Below are 24,057 nucleotides of genomic sequence, written 5' to 3' on the forward strand. Positions count from 1 at the left end.
TTATCAACCGTATGGTCCCCGCCTCACTTCCACAAGCCAAATCACTCTACACTGCATTTCATTTGCCCTCAAAACTTAGCTCAAGGGAGTGCTGAGCATTTGGCTTTGCAGCCGCCATGAATGGGGGAGCGCGTGGAAGGAGATGGGGATGGGGGCCGACTGCTATCGGGTGGCGCCCGGCGGTGCCAGCAGTCAGGTTTTCTTTGAGTTGAGAAAGGACCTGGCCTTATATTTTCATAGCCCTTGAACCTTGCCTTGTGTCTGTGGTTGACACTCAGTGAATGCTGGCTGAGTTCATTAAACTCAGAGTTACAAATACATATCCATTTACAAATGCATATCCATCCATTGGTAACATTACTTTCAATGTGTAGTTTCTTTGTTGGGCCTTTTTTTTAAAAGGTTCCTGTCCATTTTTGTTTAGTTAAAACTAAGTCATCTATAAATGCAATGAACTGGCCACATGGCAACTAAAATGTTCTGATTTCACTAAGTACAAAAAATATAAACAAAATGTTAATAATGTTTCCTATATATGAGTCAGTCATCTTCCTCACTGGGGTGTTTGCATCTCACTTTGGATATAATGTCCCGGTTCTCTTCAGTCAGTGTTTTCTTCTTGTCTCTGCTTTAAGGAAATCATATTTTGGAACAGAATTAGTCTACTCTTTGTTCACAGAATCAGTATGAAGGATGATTAATTGAGTTCTGTTTCATATGGTGTTCTACTTGAGGCTTGTTTACTTTTTATTAGCTTTATTTTGCTTATGTCACTGCTTTTGTTCTTACAAAGAACTGAACTTTATATGCTTATGCTTTAAACATCATTTTTTTCTCTGTATCATTTTGATACATTCAGACAATTATTACTGTATGAAATTTCTAGAAACTATATTGTAAAACAGATCATTCTCTTGATGGCAAAATGGCACCAGGTGTTAGACCAGTGGAGTCAGGACCAGACCCCAGTTCAGCAACCTCGGTACTTGAGTTCTAGGTAAAACAGAATTCAAAGCCACGGGTCAAACTATAACCAGAAGTTCATTCAGAAACTCATGGAGATAGAGACCTGGGCCCTTCCCCTAAGGGCTTGCAAGGGTTGGGGTTTTTAGGGGAGGTCTCAGGGGAGAATCTCAATAGAATTTTCATCAGCTTTCCAGATGTGCCCTTTCAGGGTCGTGGTCTCCACGGACTGGTTGGCCTCAGGGCAAGTGGTCAGTTAGTGCTGCTGGCGTCCGCAATGCTGGCGTCAGCAATGGCAGAGCTTGTCTGATTTTGCAGCTTTTCTGGGCCTGGAGCTGAAACACAACTGAGGCCTAGACGTTACCTCTAGGGGTTAACGCTCAGGGGAGCGGCCCTGCAGGGGCCCACTGGGGGTTGCAGGAGGCTGCTCTTCGGCCCCTGTTCCTCCTCCAAGGGGTCTGCTGCAGGACTCGCTGCGCGCCAGGGTAGGAGAGGCCAGGGGAGGGTCTGGACCACAGGACCAGCGATATGAAAGGTCAGGGGGTCTAAACCACAGGACCAGTGACATGCTGGGGGTGGAAAGGTTACCCTAGGGGCTAGGTCTGTGTTTTCCCAGTTTAGCCTGTTGCTAGGCACCCGGGGCTTTCCACTCTGGTGACCTATGCCTGGCCTGTGGTCCTTGCTTTGCTCGTGTCTGCCTAATTCTGTTGTAGTTTGTATGGGTTGTGTGTGTGTGTGTGTGTGTGTGTGTGTGTGTGTGGTTTGTGTGTTTTTATATGAGAAATATCGTAATTAAGAATTGTATTTGTAACTGAGGAGTTTTCACCAAAACACTTATGCTTAAAATGAACTTGTCATCAATGCCAAGATATAAAAACTCAATCTCTATAATTAAAATTTAAAATTCTTTGTTTTCAGTAAAATTAGTATAATACAAACACCCACAAAAATTTTCAGTAAACATGTTTACTTTAGTATACTAAAAAGTGTGCATGTGTATTCATGTATGTGTATCTACAACTATTGTATCATACATTCAATGTATCTAAAAATTACAGGCTAGCTATTATAAGTATTAAAATAAAAGTGTAGTTAATTTTCCCCCTAGAACTTAGAAGGGGGGCTTTCTCAGATATTATTAAACTGTTTGGGAACATTAAACAAGTGGCTTCTTCATTAATTTTTCGTTAGCAAATAGAGGCTTTACAAATGATTGTATTTCCATTTGGCTTGGCCCTAATTTGGGATTTAAAAAATTTTTTTTCTTTAAAAAGAAATACCCTTTACCACCTTACCCCTCTCCCCTCTGCAGTTACCACATTGTTGTCTGTGTTCATGAGTCTTTTTTTCTTTTTCCTTGATCCCTCCACCCCCTAACCTGCCCTCTATCCCACCCCAAGAGCTGTCATTCTGCTCTCCGTCTGTGAGTCTGTCTCTGTTTTGCTTGTTTGCCATTTTGTTCATTAGATTCCGTGTATGAGTGAAACCATATGGTATTTGTCTTTCTCTAGTTGGCTTATTTCACTTAGCATAATGTTCTCCATGTTCATCCATGTTGTTGCAAAGGGTAACTTTTTTTTTTTTTTTAACAGCCAAGGTAGTATTCCATTGTGTAAATGTCTCAGTTGTTTTATCCACTCATCTGCTGATGGACAGTTAGGCTGCTTCCACATCTTGGTGACTGTAAACAATGCTGCAATGAACATAGTGGAGCTTATGTTCTTTCGAATTAGTGTTTTGGGTTTCTTCAGATATATTCCCAGAGGTGAGATTGCTGGGTCAAAAGGCAGATCCATTTTTAATTTTTTGAGGTGTTTCCATACTGCTTTCCACAGTAGCTGCACCAGTCTGCATTCCCGCACACTGTGCAAAAGGCTTTGTTTGTTAATGCTTAGGTGAAGTGTCTTGCTTATTAAGAGATTCTCTTGTTCCTTTTTTCCTCTTCCCTATTCTTAATCCCTTTTCCTCCCAACACCAATGTTAAGGGCACTTTAATCAAGGAAGAAGGCATTGGAGGGCATTAGAGGGCAGGAGTGCTAGCCACACTCTTGCCTTAATGGTGTGGGTTGTTTGAGTTCTGGGATTGGCTGGCATGGGTATTCATATTCGATCTCTGTTTGTCCCTCTCTTCCCTGCCCCCCCTTCTTTCTCTCTATTGCTTTCAGCAGCAGCTGTTGAATTATCAATATCTTCATTTTGCTCCTTAAGCACCACCTAATGGTGTTAGCTCAGGGCTCTTTGTTTTTGGACAAAGAATCAGTGTTAGAAAAATTATATAATCAGATAAAAACACTGAGGAAAGAAATGAAGGTATAGATTAGGCCATATAAATTGGGAAGAGAGGCAAAATTTGAGATACAGAAGAAAGAATTGCTTGTATAAATCATGTTTATTCAAAATAATTGTTATGCGTCTGTCTCCCTAACTAGGCTGTGTGGTTCTCTGAAGCAGCAGAGTGTAGAACCACGCTGTCCACGCACCTCCGTGTCTCAGCGGCTTGCATGTTTCTCAGTGCAGGAAGTGTTTATGGGACTCAATACAAGCATACCTGTATTTTCTTCAGAAAGACTGACAAGGGTTTTTCTCTCTTCTTTTTCTTTCCTAGTCTCTTTGGTTCTTATCTATTATAAGCCAGCTTCATTGAATTTGATTGCTGAAAATGAATTCAGATAAGAGAAGAATTGGTTCTGAAAGTCCATTCCTGCTTTAAAAGGATGATTATCAATTATTTTTAATGTTACCATAATATTTTAATATCCTAGTGTTAGCATAATGTCCTTTGGTGATTAATCTTTCTCGAGCATGGATCTGATCATGTTATTCCTGTGCTGAAAAACCTCTGAAAGCTTAAAGTGGATTTCAGCATCCCCCAGCCTGATTTCTGACCTGACTGTCCAGTGTCTTTTTAGCCCCTTTGAAGTACAACTCTCCCCAGTCTCCGATGGCCCGCCTGGCTCTTGTCCATGCTGGTGTGCCTTGCTTTACTTTTGCGGAGGGATTGAAAGACGTAATTCATATAAGGCATTTACACAATTCCTTGCACAACTCAAGTGCCCAATAAACATCAGTAGTAGTTGTAATTTTTGTTATTATTACTATTAACTCCTTTTCATTGAAATCTCAGCTCATATGTCACCTGCAAAGAGAAACCCTCTGCAGCCACACTACAGAGCATAGACCCTTTTGGCTGACTCTCACGTTTTAGTACCTGGCACTATCCATGTTGTAATTGAGCTGTTAGTGTGATGATCTCCCCATTTAGATTATTAGCTTCTTTGGTGTTGAAGCCAGGTCTTATTAACCTTTCTGTAAACTATGTGCCTAATACAGAGGAAATGTAACCACTCTCCAAGTGTGTGTTGGAAAAAAAATAAAATGGGTACCTCTGTTGGTTACTGCTTGTTAATAAAGTTGATTTATAACATTGTGGTATTAGATAAGGGTTTTCTGGTCCCATTTTAGAATTTTCCACATAAACAAGTGCACAGTTCTCAATTTATTGTTTTCTCTGCATAGATAGAGGAGTGACTCATGTCTTCCAGGCTGCATTGAATTTAGCAAACTGAGCACATGCAAACCTGTTGCTAAGAAAATGAAGCTTGTTTTCGAGGCATTATTTCTGTATTTTTGTCGTAATGTTGAACCATAACATTAATCAAGAGAGAAATTGGATTTGACTGTATTTAAGCCATAGTTCAGGAATAATGGACTCTGGAACTGAACAATGTGCTGTTAGAGCCCAAGGGAGTTGGTAAACGCTTCCAGCCTCCATTTGTAGGTGTCTTAGTACAATGTAGATGATATTTATTATTTGTTTAGCTCACAGCAGCATCCTAGCCTCCTGAACCCAATCTTGTTTGGGCACATAACCTTGTCATGTTAACTTTGTCACCCCAAGTATTTGGAAACTAAGGCGCAGGAAAGGCAGTTATGGGTCACATTGTAAATGCTTATTTCTGAATTCGTCACTCCCTTCCAAGGCTTTATAGTAGTGACGTAATGTTAATGATTGCAATATTATTTTATTTGTATAAAATGCTATGTAAAAACAATGTACTCTCATTTTTGAAATTAAAAGTAGATCTGCACCCATTCTACTCAGATTAAAAGTATGTATGAATCATGATGATTTAGTGTAATTTTGAAATGTATTATTGACCAGCTCTGCTTTAGGGAAGCTAGATTTTGAGAGTTCAGGTTGTTTTCTGGATTAGATAAGTATTTAAAATAAATTTAAGTTTATTTAAAAATCTTTTCTATAGTGAATCATGTAAGCTTGAGATAAGTTCATCTACATATAACATTATGTTGATTTAGCTGGAAGATCCTTATTGAGAGCCTTTTAAATGGACTTTCACAAATAGTGTTACTTATACTGATGCTTTTGTCATCAATGCTCATTTTCTTTGTCATGGATTTTTATTTTAACCAAATTTTAGGAAGTGAAATATTACATAATTGCTATGGTAATCTGACAAATTTTAGAACTCTGATACTTCTGTAGTTGGACAAAATGCTGTCTTATTAAAGTAATGCACATTGTTGTTCTCATCAACAAGGCCCATCTATTTTGTTGATGGCCAATTGGAAAATACTTACTTTCCATTTTTGGGTAATGAAGTGGTAGGAAAAAAATATTTTTATAAAACATTATTCTCAACTAATGTGATTATAAAATACACAGAAAAGGGGTCATATTTTTTAGATTGGTTGTTAATGAAATTTAATACAGATGATCACATTTCAGTGATATTAGAGATGGTTGTTTGTTGTATTATGCATCCAGTTTTGACAAGAGTATGTTCCTAATATTTCACCTGCTTTATTCCTAGGATTTAACACGTGAATTGGACAACAAGGAAAAACACCAATTGCAGATGTTAGATCAACTTCAGGAGATCCAGAAGCACTTTGAGACATGTGATGCCAAGCGAAAGCATGCTGACCTCCAGATCTCGGAGCTGACTCAGCACGCTGAGGATGCAACCAAGCAGGCCGAGCAGTACCTCCTCGAGTTCCAGCAGTCAGAGACCCTGAGACAGGAGGCGGAGAAGAGGAGGGAAGAGTTGAAACTGAAAGCTCAGGAGTCCATTCGGCAGTGGAAGCTTAAGCATAAGAAGTTGGAGCGGGCATTGGAGAAACAAGCTGAAAGTTTTGATCAACTGACAGACAAGAATAATCAGGTATAAAAGCCAGATTCCTAAGGAATGATTTTTGCTGTGACCAACCACTCATTCGTCAGTCCTATGAACAAACACTTGTGTGCCATGTATAATCTGGCAAGATGCCCTTGACAGAAGAGTGTTTATGTCTTGACTCTTTCAAGGTAAAGAGTAATTGAATTCTTAAAAATCTTTTTAAATCCTGTGTCAAAGTCTGTTTCTGTGGCTTTTCAGAGTTGGCCCTTAAAATAGACCTAACCCCTTATCCCAGTTCAGTTTTCAGTTCCCTAAATTGAAATTACTCTTTAGTATTTAAGTGTAAGAAAAATCACAAGATCTTTCTTAACAACCATGTAGCTTTTATTTTAGAATATCATTTATTTGTATATTTCAACTTAAGTATTTGTTAGGAGCATTTAAAGATGCAGAAGTTCCCATTGGATCATTTTCTAGCAGCCACTGTAGTGGGTTTAGTTAAATAGGCGGCACTGATAATCTGACTGAATGAGCAGTATTATCAGATCACAAGCATCTTTAAGACTCTGCTTTTGTACCCTCTTGATGGCAACAAAAAGCATTACCCTGATCTGTGTATGCATTCACATCAGCTTTCTCTTGTATAATCAGTTACTTTAAATGGATTTTATGCTCCTATGTTGATTCTCCACTATATCTTCGGGTTGAATTAAACCCAGATGTTTATAAGATAATAAGAAGGAAAGTCATGATTGATTTTTATCCATGCTTATTCTTGGTTTATCATTTCTGCTTTGTCATTTGTCACTTGTCAAGAACTCTGAACATTCCAGAAGAATAATCATTTGGATAAGTTGACTTTCTTTCAAGAGAAAATAAAATCTAAGGCAATTATATTTATAAAATCAATTGTCAGCACATGAGTGATAGGACCTTACTTCAAGTGAGCATCGTGAAGGAGATGCTTTACTCTTCACATGGAAGTTTCTTGGACGGATGGAAGATGGGGGAAGTGATCACTTTACCCTCTCTATGGAGTGCCTGCTTTTCCATTTCACCCATCCGACTCAGCCTGGGGCACTGTTGCCCAGAGGTAGAGCAGTTTGAAAGCTTTCAGACTTGAATCTGAACTGATTTCATCCCAGGACATTGCTTTCTCCTTGATTATTCTGTTGTCAGCCTGGTCTGGCAACTGGTTCGGTGAGCTTGCCTGTATGGGAGGTAGAGCCAGGAAGAAGAGTAGTTGAGGGAGTGATTGAGTGAGAACCATCTGGGAGTTTTACTTAATTAGAGGACATTTAGAAGGCCCCATGCCATCAGACAGTATCCTAGTCTGCGGTGCTGAGGGTTTTCTAGCTTGATCTTTTCAGAATACTAAAAATTGTTAAACAATCATTTCCCAGAATACCCCTGATATAATTATTTTTATTACTTAGCAATGCTAATGATAAGCAAAGAAGTACTTTTAAAGTGATTGCCGTAGTTAGGGTAGTATCACAATTATCACAGCAGGCATTGTAATTTCCACTTTAAAAGCCTTAAAATTAATGCAGCATGTTGCAGTTAGAGCAATGGTTAATCAAGGAAGAAAGGGTAACAGATATTTCATTGCAAATTCAAGTGTCCAGTAAATATGTGATGTGGAAATACATTGTAAATAATTTTGGAGAAAAATGCTTTTTTTTTTTTTTAAACGTCTTACTGAATAATACCTCTAATGAGTATTTAATTCTTAATAAAACTCCAAAGCCCCTTTAAGGCAGTCGTAACACAGCCTACTCCTTTTTGTTTTTTTTAGGACTAATTATTTTCAAAAGTGCCTCCAGGGTATATTTGGAAGTGTATATTAAAATAAAAATGATACTGGTTTACAAATAAGATACATTATGGTTTAAAGAATAAATTAATTGCTTAATAAGTAGCCTTGTTCAGTCATTTATTTATATGGTCAAAAGACATAATCTTTGCATTTTTAAAATAGTTCTTTGCTTACTTCCATTTCTTATTCCAGAATAATTTATTTTCTGCTTTAAGGCTTTCCAGTTTAAAAAGGCTAAAGGCTTTTATTTTCTTAAAAATTCCTTTGATTTATTTACTGTTTTTGCTTTTTACATTTTTGAAATCTTGGTAGATTACCAGATATATATCATATTAAAAAACTACTTAATTACTGAAAAGGATATGGAGTATCAAACAAATGACATATCATTGCAGAAAAAAACAAATCAGAATGTAACTTTCCTTAAAAGATGATTCCCTGATAAACTTTAATGATATTGCTTTTATGCATTTGTACTTTAATGCATATTGGAAGACCTAAAATTTTATAGATACAAACAATCTACTCATAAATGATGTTTTTGTTTTTATTTTTTTAATTTATTTTAAAATTGTAGTTGACACAGTATTATATTAATTTCAGGGATACAATATATACAATGGAATATTTCTCAGTCAAAAAGAAGAGTGAAACCTTTGGTTTTCTTTTAAAGTGCTGTCTGAAGTCATTGGCTTTTTATGTATATTTGAAAATCATAAGGGACAAAACAATTTGATTCTATTCATAATGTATGCTTTTTTAAATGTTTCCAAATTCGTATTTCTTTTTTAACCTGGATAATGAGAACACCTCTTAGGTTGTGTGTATGTGTGTGTGTGTGTGTGTGTGTGTTTTCTGAATCGACACATACTTGGTTTGCCCATGTACTGAGCTTTTTGCTTGATAGTCTTTGATTTCAAGGATCTTAAATTGTCATCTTTTCCTTTTGTGTATTGCCTTCATTTTTAAAAAGGTAAAGAGCTATATGAGGGGGGACCCCAAAATACCCTGAATTTATTTTTAAAAAGTTGTGTATTTATTCTGGCATGTTTCAACTTCAGTCACCTTCAAAATACTCCCCATTTGATGCAGTACACCTAATCGAGACATTTTCTCCACTACACAAAACAGTGTTTGAACTTGTTGATTTTGATGCCTTTCAGTGCTTCTGCCTTTTTTTGTTTCCTGTCTTCCACATTGGCAAAACATTTCCCTTTGAGGACTTTTTTCATCTGCGGAAACAAAGAAAAAAGTCACTCAGGATGAGATTGGGTGAATGGGGAGAGTGGGGCGGGGGAGTCATGCCATTTTTGGTCAAAAACTGCTGTCCATTAACTGTGGTGTGGGCAGGTGCGCTCGTAAATGCCCCATCATGAAATGGGGAAAAGCACTGAAAGAGTCTTCAAAACAAATTCACTGAAGCCAAAAGCAGCCTTTCACAGCAACGCCAGCTGGTCCACTGACACAGATGGGTTCCTAGAATACTTATCTAGTCGGGGAAGCCTGCACTATGTGGGACCCACCCTCTAGAAGATAATTCCAATTTTTTTGGGTCCCCCCTTCTATGTAGTAACAACTCATAAAATTTGAATCTTTAATGGTTAAAAAGTGAGAAGGATCAGTGCTAAAGTGCATACTTCTTTAATATGTATGCAGTCCTACCAAATGCAATTAAGAAAGGCTAGATCACTGGTATACAAGGTGGGTCAGAAGTAGGTTTACAGTTGTTCTTGTGGAAAATAATACAATAATTAATACATAGTAATATAAGAATAAACTTTCACATACTACTGTAAACCTACGTTTTGTTCTACCCTGAATTAGTATAATCCAGCAATCTGTCTGCACGTTCCCTCACATGCAAAAAACCCCCTTATTTTTCTTTTTAAAATTTCCTTGTCCACTTTTTAGATCATTCAAGAAATCTATGTGTACCTAATCGTCAGGCCTTTGAGGAGTTGGTTCCTCTTCCTGTATCTGCCATAGTCTCAGACAGTATCATTCTTCTGCCTTCACCAGCCATCTTCAATCCTTCCATAATTTTTCCTTACAGCTGTCCTTTGGAAGCTGGGTTTGCTGGGTTGGAACATTCTCTTCCCACCGTTTGTGACTGCTACTTATTTTTCCGTTATGCCTCCATATTTCTTAACGGATTTTTGCACCTGGCTTCACTTCATCCTGTTTCATTATGTGTAATTTTTGCCATTACCTGTGGTGACCTCCAAGTTCAAGTCAGCAAACCATTGAATTCAGTATCTTCCTACTTCACTAATTTCCTATTTTACCTTCAAACCACTCAGCAGCTAAGTTCTGTGACTAAACTTTGCTATCATTTGTAATTTCTCTAATGGTCAAATACAGGGTTTGGCAGAAGTAATGCCTGCTTGAGTGTGTCTGGTAGGTTAATAATATGGGTGTAATAATTTATAGTTTTAATTAGAACATTTCACCTAAAGTGTTATATGGTATGCTTGAGTGTGATATTGTTATGTTACAGAATTATATGCTTATGATTTTGTAATAAAAGATTTTATAATAAAGGGACGTTATTTGTGCTGGACCCTGTATTTTGTTCTAAAATTTCAGTCTCTGGTCTGACACATTTCTTTTTTTCTGCTTTCCTTTTTTAACCATTACCATCTGATTTTGATCTCCCCACATTCCTTTGGTTGATCAGCTATTTCCTGGAATCAGTTTGTTTTTTTTTTTCCTGTCAGACTGGACTTCATGAAAACCTACTCTGATGCTCACTGGCATCTTCAATTCCTTCCTTCCACCTCATGCATTTTACTGACCTTCAATTTACAATCAACCCAACTCTCCAATTTTTCCATTTCTGCTCCTGAATAGTACCAGCAAAACTTATGTAGAAATGTCAGTAGGCTCCTGTACTGGTCTTGGTTACCTCCCCACCCCGATCCATTCCATTCCATTAAAAAATTAATGGGGACCAATCACTAGGCACACAATCGTGTTCTGATCAATAATGATGACCTGTCAAGTCTGTTGGGTAACTTCAGGTAAACATTTGCTCCTCTAAAAGATGCACAAGATGAGAGTTTTTTTCCTTCTCTGCATCTGGCTGTGTTTGGCGGCAACGCCTGGAGTGGCTGAAGCTGCCTTGCTGAGGTCCTGAGAGTGAAGCCTCGTTGGGAGGAGGGCGTTGCTGAGAGAAATGCAGGGAGGGGAACCTAGAGCTTTGACACACCAGTGTCTGGAGCAGTTCTGCCTGGGGCGATAGTAAATTATCCAGCAGTTATAGGCAACTTCTAGTTGCCTCTTATTCTCGGTAGAGAAAATTCAAGCTGATGGGAAACATCCATGCTAGGAGTAAGGAGCTATCAGTAAAAGAACCTAAATATAAGATTGGCTAAATGGAGAACTGGAGTGGCCACTGAAAGGATCATACATTTCTAAAGGGAAAGTTGGCAAACCTTACTGTGCTGTTATAGGAAGTAGTTGGGTCAGCCATCAGGAAGTATGCCTCGGGGCACTGATGCCATGCCTCAGAATGTGGTATTAAGTGACCAGCAGGAAGGCTTTAGGACACTGGAGTATGTTGTGTACTTACCGCAGCCTTCAGAAAGGTCCTAACAGAGACAGGATGAGTTCAAGGCAGTCTATGTAAAAGCAAAGAGCAAGGTTTTCTTGGTGTGGGGAGGCTGAAAATCTGTAATCTGTAGTCCAAATTTTTGAATATGATAATTTGGAGTCTTTTAGAGTTGGAAAAATCAAATCATCTATCCATGCTGAAGTCCAAGCAAGAGAGGGAGGTAGGAAACTTAGCAGAAATAAATAGGAAGAAAAAAACAAACATTTCTCAGGCCCCTTTCAAGTACTTCTAACTTAAGCATTTCTGGCCAAAGAAGCCTCAAGTCTATTGTTTTGAGTTCCTTCAAGATAAAGGCTTTTCCACTGAGGGCCCCTGGGAACGGCTAGGATATGAGGTGGTGGTTAAGACACTGACATTTTCAGACTCAGAGGCAATGTCTAGACAAAACCTTGGACTGTGGCTACTAGCCAAGCAATTAACCAAAAACAAATGGACATAACCTAGTTTTTAGTATCTGTATTGCCAAAGAAATTCCAAACTTGACCAACATAGTCTATGACTGTCACCGTTGTCATGAGTTGATGTGATGGGGAGAGGGAGGTAAAACCTGCAGAATTGAGAACAGCAGAGCCTGAGCTGTGAAGGACTCTTCCTGAGCCTCCCAATCTCCAGCTTTTCTGCTGTGTGAGAAAAATAAATATCTTCACTGTTTAAACTGACTTTAGGAAGACATGATAGTATTGTATTTTAAATCAGACATTTTACCTGCTAGAGCTTCATGTTGAAAATACGACTTTTATCTTCAGGGATGCATAGAAGTCTCTTAACTCATGGTCAGGGGGCTGTGTTAGTTGTCCTAAAAGTTAATCACTATATTTAAACCTTCTCCCTTTTTAGTTAGATGGGCATCAGTATCCTTACAGTCAAGATTTGATTCTATCAGTTTTTGTCTTTTTTAGTGTGGTCAATAGAGTGACCTCCCAAAGATACCTCACTCTAATTCCTGGAACCTGTGAATATGATCTCACTTCCATGATTATGTTATATTAAATTGCATAGTCGATCTTAAGATAAAGAGATTATCTGGATGTGCCTAATATAATTACAGGAGCCATTAAAAGCAGGTACAATTTTCTGTCCATTGGGAGATAGGGAAGTTAGAGGGATTAAAAACTAGGGGAAAGATTCATTGTGGCGTTGCCAGCTTCAGAGACAGAGGAGTCCATGAGCCAAGGAGTGTGGATGACGTTTAGAAGTCAGAACAACCCGGGGCCCACAGCTGGGGAAAAAACAGCGTCCCACGTTCACAGAACTAAATTTTGCCAACAACATGGGTGAACTTGGAAGTGGCTCATTTTTCTGTGTTCCAGTCATTTTTAAATTTTTTTAATTTTAACTTTTTATTTTTTTATTTTAGTTTTTAAATTCTTTTATGTTCTAGTCTTTTCACTTTAGGGACATTGATTTATCAGTTATCTCTTCTCTTCACAGTTTGACCACTCTCTTGCATTAATACCTCTCTGAGATTCTGGTTCCTCCTTGAACTTAAATCCCATGTCTACTTTTTGTTTCCCCTTTCCCACTAGTCTCCGCAGGCCTGTGATGTCACTATTACTATCTTTATAAAGTTAAATAATTTTCTCAAGACCATAGAACTACTTAAGACTGGACCGTGCAGCAAATTCAGTTCTCTGTGGTCAGAGCTCAACTGCTCAATCACCATCCCACCTCCTTTTATTATTTCTCATGTCAGCATCATGCTCTTTCTCCCAGTTTGAACTGGGAGAGATTTGAGGACACTTTTTTGTTTTAATGATTGACTCCTTACTTTATCATGAATTGTTCCACACTGATGTATTCAAACGCGAAATACTTGCAAAAATGCCTTGCAAGTATTTGCATTTTAACTCATTACTTCAAATTCCGAAATGAGAATCTTAATTTTTTTCCTGGCTCCAACTACGGTGAGCATCAGTAAGCAGATAGAGACTGTCTTTGGTGCCAGAGTTGGGGGTGTATGTGTGGCAATTTCTACTTCCTTAGCTGCTTGCTTTTTAATTTGCATCAAGGATTGGTGAGGATAAGAGGGTTGTCAGTTCTTGGTCTCTGTCCCCCAGTGTAAACCCTACCCTCCTAAAGAGGCTGGCAGAAGGTGATGGCCGTAGGGTCCCTTGACTTTTCCGGAGTTCCTTCCCAACCTCTCCTAATCTTCAGTCAATCTCATTTCTACCTCAATGGGGCTTCAAGACTCCCGGTTACACACGGTTGTGATTCTTGTCACTGCTGACATTACCTTTCTTAGATAGTGTCTGTGTTATCTTCCATATCTGTTTTGAGGTTTCTCATTTTTAAAAGTGTGGCATTGAAATGCAAATAATTGTTATTTAAGTAAATTCTACATATTATGTCAAACCTCTGGTAAATTATAATAAGAGTCTTTTCCCTATTCTTTTGATCAATTTTATCTTACTTTTAAATAATTACATATGATCAAACATTGGGAAGTTTTGGTGATGAAAATCTAGAACATATTTCAGTGTGGTGCTACTTCAGGATAATTATGTTTTTCTTTTTCCCGGCTAAAATATTTCTCTTTAAAAAAATTGAACATGTACAAGTATTATTTGATGAAGTTTTCTTCTCTTTGTGGATTACACTTTATTTTGTTTTCAGGCAGTGTCTGAGGTGAATTTTTATAGTAATGTTTCTGTTTGTTTTATATTTTTAATCCGATAGATCCTAAAAGAAAAGGATGAATTGAAAAGCCAGCTTTATGCAGCGTTACAACAAATAGAGAATCTTCGAAAGGAATTGAACGAGGTCATAACCAAGCGTGCCCTTCAAGAGGAGGAGCTGCACTGTAAGGAGCAGAAACTGAGCGACATTAAGGCTCATCAAGCTGACCTTGAATTGGAAGTCAAGGGTAACCTGGACACCATCCATAGGCTAGAAACTGAATTGCAGAAGCAGAGTAAGAGTCAAAGCCAGATGAAAGTTGACAAAGCTCACCTGGAGGAAGAAATTGCAGAGCTAAAGAAGAGCCAGGCCAAGGACAAAGCTCAACTTCTTGAGATGCAAGAGGCCATCAAGGACTTGAGTGCCATCCGGGCAGATCTTGCCAATAAATTGGCTGAGGAACAAAAAGCCAGAAAAGAGGTGCTTAAGAACCTTTCTGACCTCAAGACTCAGGCGGAATCTAGAGATGAAGAAACGGCTACAATCATCGCACAGTTAAAGCTAGAACGAGATGTTCACCAGAGGGAGCTGGAAGATCTCACATCATCCTTGCAGAGTGTGAAAACTAAACACGAACAAAATATCCAGGAGCTGATGAAGCACTTCAAGAAAGAAAAGAGTGAAGCGGAGAATCACATCAGGACACTGAAGGTACCTGCGTTGAACTATCCTGATGACATCGAAGGAATTCTTCTGGGGGCTCATGAAGTTAATAAAGTGTAAACTTTTAGAGATCATTCTGTATTCCCAAGCACTGGAGGGAAGCTAAAACTAACAATAAAGAGGGTTATTCATGCCCGTTCGGCCAGGTGGAAATGAGTTATAGCAGCCACCAGGGAGCACCTATTTCAGAGCACTGAAGCCTTTTAAAAAGAACCTTTAGCTATTTTGGGAGTTTAGGAAATTCGGCAGAGGTGGCAGTAAGTCGTGGGCCTGAAATGTGCCCTCATTCAACATTTATGACCTCCTAAAATATAAAATGCAAAGACTTATCAAGGCTGTAGAGGCTATAACCACAGTCCTTATTAGTTTGGTAACTAAAGCGGATCAGCTTAGGGGCTGTGTAAACCCAAGGCTTTTGAGATTTACTCCTTCTTTTCCAAATCAAAGTCACCTGGGTAAATGCATAGTTGAGATCTTGCATTTGGGGAAATGTCTCCAAGGTCGAATGGTATTAGTATTATAACCATGCAGGAGAATAATTGTATAACATGACTGTCAGGAGTATGAGAAACCTATCCCTTTTTTCTGCTTCATTTTTTTTTCCCTCCTTAGCCCTTATCATCATATAGATGCCATATTATTTATTTTTTAATCAATCTTTATTAGAATGAACACTCTACGAGGGATTTGAGTCTGTTTTGTTTACTGCTATATCTGAAATACTTAGAAGAGTTCCTGGAACCTTGTTAATATCTGATGAATAGGTGAATAAATGGATAAATCTTCAAAAGTTAATTATAATTTTTTCAAAATTCCTTGAAATACAACTATCATAAAATGCTTATGATGAAAGATTGATTGTATTGAAATAGCTGATAGTTTTAGAAAGCTCTCAGCTATGTTATGAATTCTTCCCCAATCCTACATAGGCTACTGGCAGTCTTGGATTTGGGGTCATTAATTGGGGTGGGCAGAGTGGAATGAAGCCTGGGAGAGTAGATAAGAGGCCTTTACTATATTTCATTTTACCAAAAATATCATTAGTTGTAAGATGCTACTAAGAAAAAAAATGCTGCCTATGAAAACATGACATGCTATTAACTATAAGATAACATCACAAGACAGGAATGGTAAAAGGTGAAAAAATATGTCTTAGAATTGATTAAATATGGCATAATAGTCCTTCAGAGTTGTTGAGGACATGAACAAAAGTAGAATTAGAGATATGAAGAAGAGCTGATCTTAAGGAAAATAGAGATTCAATGTTAATTGACTGGCTCTGACAATAATAGTAACAGTAGAAGACTTATGTAGCACTTATTTTGTGCCAGTCATTACTATAAAAACTTTACATGTGTTAGCACTTACTTTGTGCCAGTCACTACTATAAAATTTTACATGTATTAATCATTTAATACTAACATTATCCTGGCAGATTGTATGGTATTATTTTCTCACTGTTGAGGGAACTGAGGCGTGGGAAGTTCAGTAACTCACCCAAGATCTTACAGCTGGTAAGTAGTTGAGATAGGATTTGAACCCAGGTAGTCAAGTGCCTATTTCTTAACCACATCACTCTACTGAAAAGGGCTTATAATCAGGGATGACTAGGGGTAGGCTGGGGTGACTAGGTGGATAATGAGGCTATCTGTCAAGGTAGATAATATGGATAAAACAGGAGCTTTGGAGAGAACAATGCCAAATTCAGTTTTTTAGTGTGTTGAGTTAGGATAAAGGGAACTTAAGTCTAACCATGAAAGTCTAGGAAGAACAGTTTAGTACATAATGGGTTAGGTGTTAGGGAGGAAGTTGAGATTAAAGTTAGTTATTTGCAGCCAGTAACCCATTGATGGTAGTTGAAGGGATCATGGGATTTGGATGAAGTTGTGCAGAGAGAAAGAATAGGATGGAAACCCCAGAACAGCAATGTTTAAGGGTAGAGTTGAGAAAGAGGTTTGGCAAATAAGGATAAAGGACCATATGAGATATAGGAGGAGAACGAGAAGAAAATGGTGTCTTGGAAACTCAGGTAGGATATTTTAAGAGAGGTATGGTCAGGGGTGTCAGATGTGGCAGCTACGGGGTATCCAACCTTTTGGCGTCTCTGGGCCACTGGAAGAAGAAGTTGTTTTGGGCTACATGTTAAATACATTGTGACATGTAATCACAAAAAAATCTCATAATGTTTTAAGTAAATTTACAGTTTTGTGTTGGACTGTATTCACAGTCATCTTGGGTGGCATGCAGCCCGCAGCCCTCAAGTTGGACACCCCTGGAAGGAAGAACTAAATGAGTTCATTACCACAAGAGATCGGTGGAGAAGGTCCATGAGGAGATGTGAGGAGTTTGGATCAAAACAGAGTAGAGAACAATTGACAGGAGACAGGGCATATCTTCCTCTGGAGGTTTTAAAAGAAACCAGTAAGACTGAGTAAGCTGATAGAGATAGTCCGGGGCTATGGATGTGAATCTTAAGTAGCCTCTTTCCTCCCTCTGAAGGAGAGCTGAGCAGTAGTGCGGTAAGTCACTTCAGTGGCGGAGACGTAAACTGCTGCCGAAGGCTGGTAGAAACTGCATGAGACCAGTCTGGGAGCATAGTGCCATGGTTAACGTTGAAGAGGAGGCATCGTGGGCAAAGGAATGAGAGAATGGAGGGATAATCTGTGAAAAGAAGTTGCTGGTTTGGTCAGGAATGCTTGTCTTAGTTTAGATTTTCAGAGTGAAGGCCCAAGGTGTGGTGACGCAGTTGATTTGCTGTTGTGGGATGCGGGTGGAAGTGGTTGGAGTAGAACAGGTCATAGAACTTGGATGTTTGCTTGTTGAATAGATATTTGGGTAATTTATGATGCTATTGTCCAGGCATTAGTTGATCACACGTCAGAAAAGGTGATTGGTCAGTCAGCTGTTGCCAGCAAGAAAGGGAGAGTTGATGAGAAATTGTGTGAATCTCAAAGGAAAGCAGGGTTTTTGCATGAGGTATGTAGTGACTTGTTAGGTGGTGGCTTGGGAAGTAGTGCTTTCCGGGTTGTCCTGTCCCCTGGTGCTGCCTAGTCTTCCAAGGCCCAACTAGTTTTTCATCTCCTCTGTGGATTCACTGAAGTTGGAGTGAATCGCCCGATCCTCTGTGTTCCATGGCTCTTTGGTGGTGTCTTTAGAATAGCCAAGCACATTTAGGCTGACCTATGTTATGGTTGGTTTAGTGTTCATAAGTCTCCACACAGGTAGGCAATAGGTCTTAGCTATTTTTGTGCCCTCTTGTATTGTCTTAGCAGTGTTTGAGACATACAGAAGAAATTCATTAGTTGAAATATTTAAAAAGCTGGAAATCAGAGGATTTGCGTCTGAATTGCTGTGTGATCTTTCTGGCTTGGGTTTCTCCCAGTAATGTGGGAAAATTGATTTCCTCCTGTTTTCTTTAGGAAGTACTTGTGTTCGTGGACAGTGAGATGGCAATAAGCTTTGAAAATTTACTGTATGCAAAGAATATATAATTTAGAGGTACGCTGTAGATCTGCTGAAACTGTTAGATTAGACTGAGATTTTGGAGGGGTGTCACAGCTACTCTTTAGTGTGGTATAAAAGCAACACAAGAGCTTAAAAAGAGAACCAGAGGTGGTGAGAGCCTAGCACTTTCCTGTTAAAATAAGTTACATATAAGGAACTGTCCTTACCGCATGCTATTTCATTAATATAATCTTATATTTTTTACTTATTTGTTTTAATTAAAAGGAATGGATAACAATGGACATCACAGAATGTTTAATATGCTGAATTATGCACAAAAGTGCTTTGGACAGTAGCTCTATAAATGTTATATTTTATCTTGCAGCTGTACCTTAATTTATTACTTTTTCTGAGTTTAGTAAGTGCTGGTATGTCACCCATATTTTTCATAGCACAAATTGTATTTTTTTCTCTATCAAGAATTACCTGTTTCATGCCTATTTTAAATTTAAATGTAAAATATTTTAATGAAGTGCTTTTTGCTATTAATACTTGAAGGATATTGGATTATCACTTCATTATGATTTCAACAAAAATAATTTGGTAGATCCTTTTATGGGAATTAAAAGACCAAGGATTGGAGTTCTCTACTTTTGCCATTTACTGGCCATGTAACTTTGGTCGAGATATTTAACCTCTTTGCAGCTAATTAATAAAATGAGAACAATCATGTCTTTATCACAGGGTTTTTGTGTGTGACATCATTTTGTAAACCCTGAAATGAAATGTAAATGTAATAATAAAACCACGACAAGAAGAAAGTTCTTTGTCAAACTTAGTCATTGGTGTGCTGGTAAATGTTTACGTAGGCTCTCTGGGGCCGGGGTGGGAAGGAACCCCGATGTGTAGCGTCCTCCAGGTGCAGTGGTGGAAGTGCCCACTTTGGCTGATTTCAAGTTATCAAGCAAGACATCACAGGAGAGGGACCAAGTCGGGAAGCGATGAGCACAGTTGGTTCTGGAGAGTTGCTGGGCACCAGCTCCAGCTCACCGCTGTCTTGAGGGGGAGCCTTTTCTACCTACGCTTTTCACAAGACATGAAGCTAAGCCAAAGCATTCTAGTGCAACTTATAGTCATGACCGGCCAATGTTCCCGAGGAGAGACTTTATTCTGTAAATATATTTTAGGGTTATAAATACAGGATTCCTCAATCAATAAAAAAATCAATTTCTTTGTTAATTGCAAGTGGCATCAAGTTTTAGGTGAATTTTGGGGGATGAATAGAATATGGATTTTGTCTAAAACTCACAGAACTTCTTTCAGGAAACTGCTTTCAATCATTGTTTTTCTATATACCTGATTAAAAACATATAATAAACTTAAAAAAGAAAAACATGTATTTCAGGCACTATAAGTAAATAGGTATGTAGTTATTTACAGGCTATTAGTAACTGGAAAGTGTGACCAGTTAACATTACAAGGTGCGGCTGGCTTACTGGTATACGTACATTTTCAAAAGGAGTGTGGCAGAGTAGGTGAAAGCATGGATATTGGAGAGAATTCTTGAGTTCAAGTCCTGGCTTTGCGCTGAATCACTACTACCCTTAGGCAAGTCATGTGTTTCCTAACTAATGGAGGAGGTACATACAGTTTCCAAAAAGTACCTCCTGGTCGGGTTGTTGTGAGGATGAAACGAGGGAAAACTACACGAAAGGTCTTAGAGCAGCACATGACATAGTGTTTACATTGTTGTTATTTTAAAAAGGCTTTCAGTTCACATACATGGCAAGTTTTTATTGAATTCCATGCCCGGAATATATTGTTCCTAATTTTAAAAAGCTGATTCTGGTTATATTCCAGTTAAAGATTAAAAAAACAACAACAGGTACTTTATTAGTATTGATACTGAAATATCACTGGTAAATGCTTTCTCATATTATGTGTAGTTTCCTGGCTGCTACAATTCACAATCTTTTTAGCCCCACAAGAGTGGTACCAATAATTACATTGTACACAAGTACTCACCTCTTTCACAATAGTGAGGAGGTAGCTGATTGGTAATGTTATCAAGCTTCTTTTATAAATGAAAAAAGCGATCAGTCGGTGTCATCTGATAGTACTGTCCTTTTGGGACACTTCTCTAATTAAACTCCTTCCCCTCTCAGCAGAGTTAGTGTCCCCTCTTTGGGTTGCCACAATACGCTCCCTACACTTCTCCTTCGTTGTTGCAGAAGTTGATTTTGGCATTTGTCTCTTTTACTGTTCCTATCTGTTACTGACAGCACCTAGTACAGTACCTTTTGCTTAGTGAATGCCCAGTGAGTGCTAAGGATTAATTGAATAAATGCAAAGAGCATTTCTTTTGTTCTGCGTATGTACACAGGCTCTTAGCGATAGCAACATCTTGAAGTATTTGCCTGCTGATATGATGTGTAATTTCTTTGGCATACAGTTTGGCTTTTCTCCTTCTCTTTTTCTCAGGCAGAAAGCTTAGAAGATAAGAATACGGCTAAAGTCCATCTTTGTCAGCTGGAGAAGCTGAAAGCACAGTGTGACAGGCTGACAGAGGAATTAACGCAGAATGAAAATGAGAACAGAAAACTGAAGCTGAAATACCAGAGTTTGAAGGACCAACTAGAAGAAAAGGTAAAACTGAATGAGTTCTAATTTAAAAGACTTAATCGAATTTCTTCTAGGACATATTTTATATATTTATAAATGCTAATTGTAGTCTTTCATGAGAAACTGGTATTGGTGCCAGAAAAAATGATAGAAGTTTATTAGATTGCTGTGTTTGTGGTTTTTATTCTTTCAACCAACCATTAATCTTCTAATACATTTGATTGTAAATTTCTCCTGGATCTTAAAATAGGAGTTTAGAGGCAAGGTAGCAAGGAAAGAAATTATAGTTTATTGAGGACCTACTCTATGTCTGGCATTTACGCCAACTGATTTAATATGTGTCCTTACTTAATTCTTACTACTCTTTGGGTTAGAGTTTATTGAACTTTAACCTATAAGGAAACTGAGGCTCAAAATAAAATATGTAATAGTTAATTGCTCACCATATGCTCGAGACTTTTAGTGCTCATAGTAATTTTATGAATTTGATACTACTATGCTCGTTTTTGCTCTTGCAGAGGCTGAATGAAGCTTGTAAGAGGGCCGGTGACCCTGGAACACCCACAGCAGGCTCACTGTTTTCCTACCTGTAATTGATTTTTGCCTGTCTGCTATATATCAGACATTGGGTAGGATACTAGAGATGTGTAGGGAGTCACTACTTTTGTTGGCAAAGTCAACGAAGGATTGAAGCCAGAATATTTAAATTTGCTTTCTGTCTCTTCTATCAACTTCCTAAAAGGATTTTCAGTTGAGTATGGTAGAAGTGAAATGTAAAAAAGACCATTAAAATATGGATAATTGATTAAGGCAGAACAGACCTGGCCAGATGGATCCTTTACTCAATAAGGGTTACTAAAATTTGTGATGGACTCTCAGTAGGTCGGGTCTCATAAAACTCTTCATAAACCTCGAGGAAGCAACTTTCCTAATGCTTTACTTACCTTTTCTTCTTTTGTGTTGTTGGCAAAATTCCCCATATTATGTGTGTGTCTGTGTGTGTATTAGATTTCTAGTAATTGTTAAAATCAAGATAGTAAAATATAAATTAGTTTGCAATTTATGATTAAATGTGCTAAGCTGCTAAATTTAGGCCTACGATGTTGACAACCACTGTAATTTAGTTCTTAAGTTATGCTTTGGTTTAATTATGTCTAATGTTCGCACATATTTAATGTATCTGTTGCCAGGGTGTAGTTGCTGTGGGGGTAACACTAAATTTTCCTACTTTTTCCTAATCAAAATTTTAGCCAGAAGATGTGTTAACATGTTTTCTGTTTACTTATTTGGATTTAAGAAGTAGTGGTCAAATTTTTGTATGTTGAAAACATGGTTTACCTTGTTCTGCTTAAAATAAATGCTTCTTTACTGATTCTATTTGTTATGTCTCAGGTATAGAGGTATTATGACATATAAATGGAACATTCACCTTAGAGTTTCAAGAGTCAACGATTATATTTTATTGCTATGTATTGAACATCTAGTATGTGGCAGGCACTTTGCTGGATGCTGAGGATAGAATATAGAGAAAACACAGGTGTGCAATTGATCCCTCAAAGGGGGATTATTAAAAATAAAATCCCTTTCAGCTGTGAAAACTATATAGTTGAGTCCCACCAATGGGTGCTGATTTAGAGAAATGATGTTTCTGAAGTCTGTAATGGTGAATAATCTTAAAGATGCACAGGCACACACATTCACATATATATAGCTTACAAAGTCTGTCCAGATACTTTGCATGGTACCCAGCTGGATACTTTATGGACAGACCAACACACACAGACACACACGCACAGGCACACACACATACCACACACACACACACATTCTGGGTGTATGTGTTGGCTTGACTGCAGGAAATAAAAACAAGAACACCAAACAAAATACATTTTCAGTGACAAAAGTCCCCATGACTTGTAGCCTGAAGATTACCATTTATGCAATGCAGTAAACTTGATGAATGGGGCTTATGGATTGAAGGGGTTTGTAGTGGGACTCTGTTGTATTCAAAAGGGAAGGCTTTCTTGCTCACTTAACAAAGCAGTGTTCTTGCAGGCTCATCCCTAACACAGATACACAATACTGCTTATGCCACTAACACACATTTCCCCTTTTTTAAAACACCTTGATGCTATTTTGACTGCACACTTTGGTTCAGGTGTCTGTTTCTTTTTGTGTTATGACTTGGTAAGCTAAGAAGTGTTAAAACTGCATCACAATTCATACATAGCATTAGTACCAGCAGCCTTAATCGGTAGAAGAGGATGCTGTTCATATATATGCACAGAATAACTGACTTTAGTATATTTTCCTCATATATTCAGTGTTGACATGTGGTAATAAAATGCACTTTTTCCAACATCTGATTTGCTTTAACATCACATGTTTATTTTTCAATTTTACGTGACAAGGAGAACAAGTATTATGCAACCCAGAGAATTTTTACATATACAGCTAAGACTTTATTATGAGCTTCTTACAAAAGAAATGATACAGATACAGCTCATGAAATGATACAGATAGAATTTTCTCCCATTTATAGTATCATTAAAATTTATTACACTTTTGCTTAAAATTTTAAAGAAAAATACAGGGTCCAGCACAAATAATGCCCTTTTTTATTACAAAATCATAAGCATGTAATTCTGTAACATAATAATATCACACTTAAGCACACCATATGACATTTTATGTGAAATGTTCAAATTAAAGCTATAAGTTATTACATCCATATTATTACCCTCCCAACCACACTAAAGCAGGCGTTACTTCTGTTGGACCCTGTAGGTAATTTCTTGTCCTAAAAGGAACTTATCAATATTAAACATTTTATTCTTCTGGCACTTACCTCAAAAGTCATAATGCTGTTTATCAGAAATATATTTTTTATTGGTTTTACTGGAATCTGAGTCATCAAAAGAGTTTATAATTAAATCATTTTTGCTCAGTAAATCATCAAAATTTACATAGTGAAGATTTTAAATGTCTTATCTATATAGACATATATCTGAACTAATTAAAAAAAAAACTTTTCATTAACACAGACATGAGTTTATTAATGATACTGGCCATCATTCTAGAGCTTGCCAAGTAATTTTGTAGTATAGGTATTGAAAGAT

General features: G+C 37.8%; 1 protein-coding gene across 1 annotated transcript in view; it reads left to right on the forward strand.

Annotated features, from left to right (window-relative positions):
* The window catches only part of CEP128 (centrosomal protein 128), a 336,595-nt gene that overhangs the window by 92,085 nt on the left and 220,453 nt on the right, over positions 1 to 24,057 (forward strand). The window contains exons 14-16 of the mRNA XM_054567190.1: positions 5,796 to 6,146; positions 14,210 to 14,860; positions 20,798 to 20,962. Coding sequence (XP_054423165.1) covers positions 5,796 to 6,146; positions 14,210 to 14,860; positions 20,798 to 20,962 — 1,167 coding nt within the window. The remainder of the gene's footprint in view (positions 1 to 5,795; positions 6,147 to 14,209; positions 14,861 to 20,797; positions 20,963 to 24,057) is intronic.

This window comes from Pteronotus mesoamericanus, unplaced genomic scaffold (assembly GCF_021234165.1).
Source record: "Pteronotus mesoamericanus isolate MK-2021 breed Mesoamerican mustached bat unplaced genomic scaffold, CSHL_Meso_final contig_182, whole genome shotgun sequence".
NCBI lineage: Eukaryota > Metazoa > Chordata > Mammalia > Chiroptera > Mormoopidae > Pteronotus > Pteronotus mesoamericanus.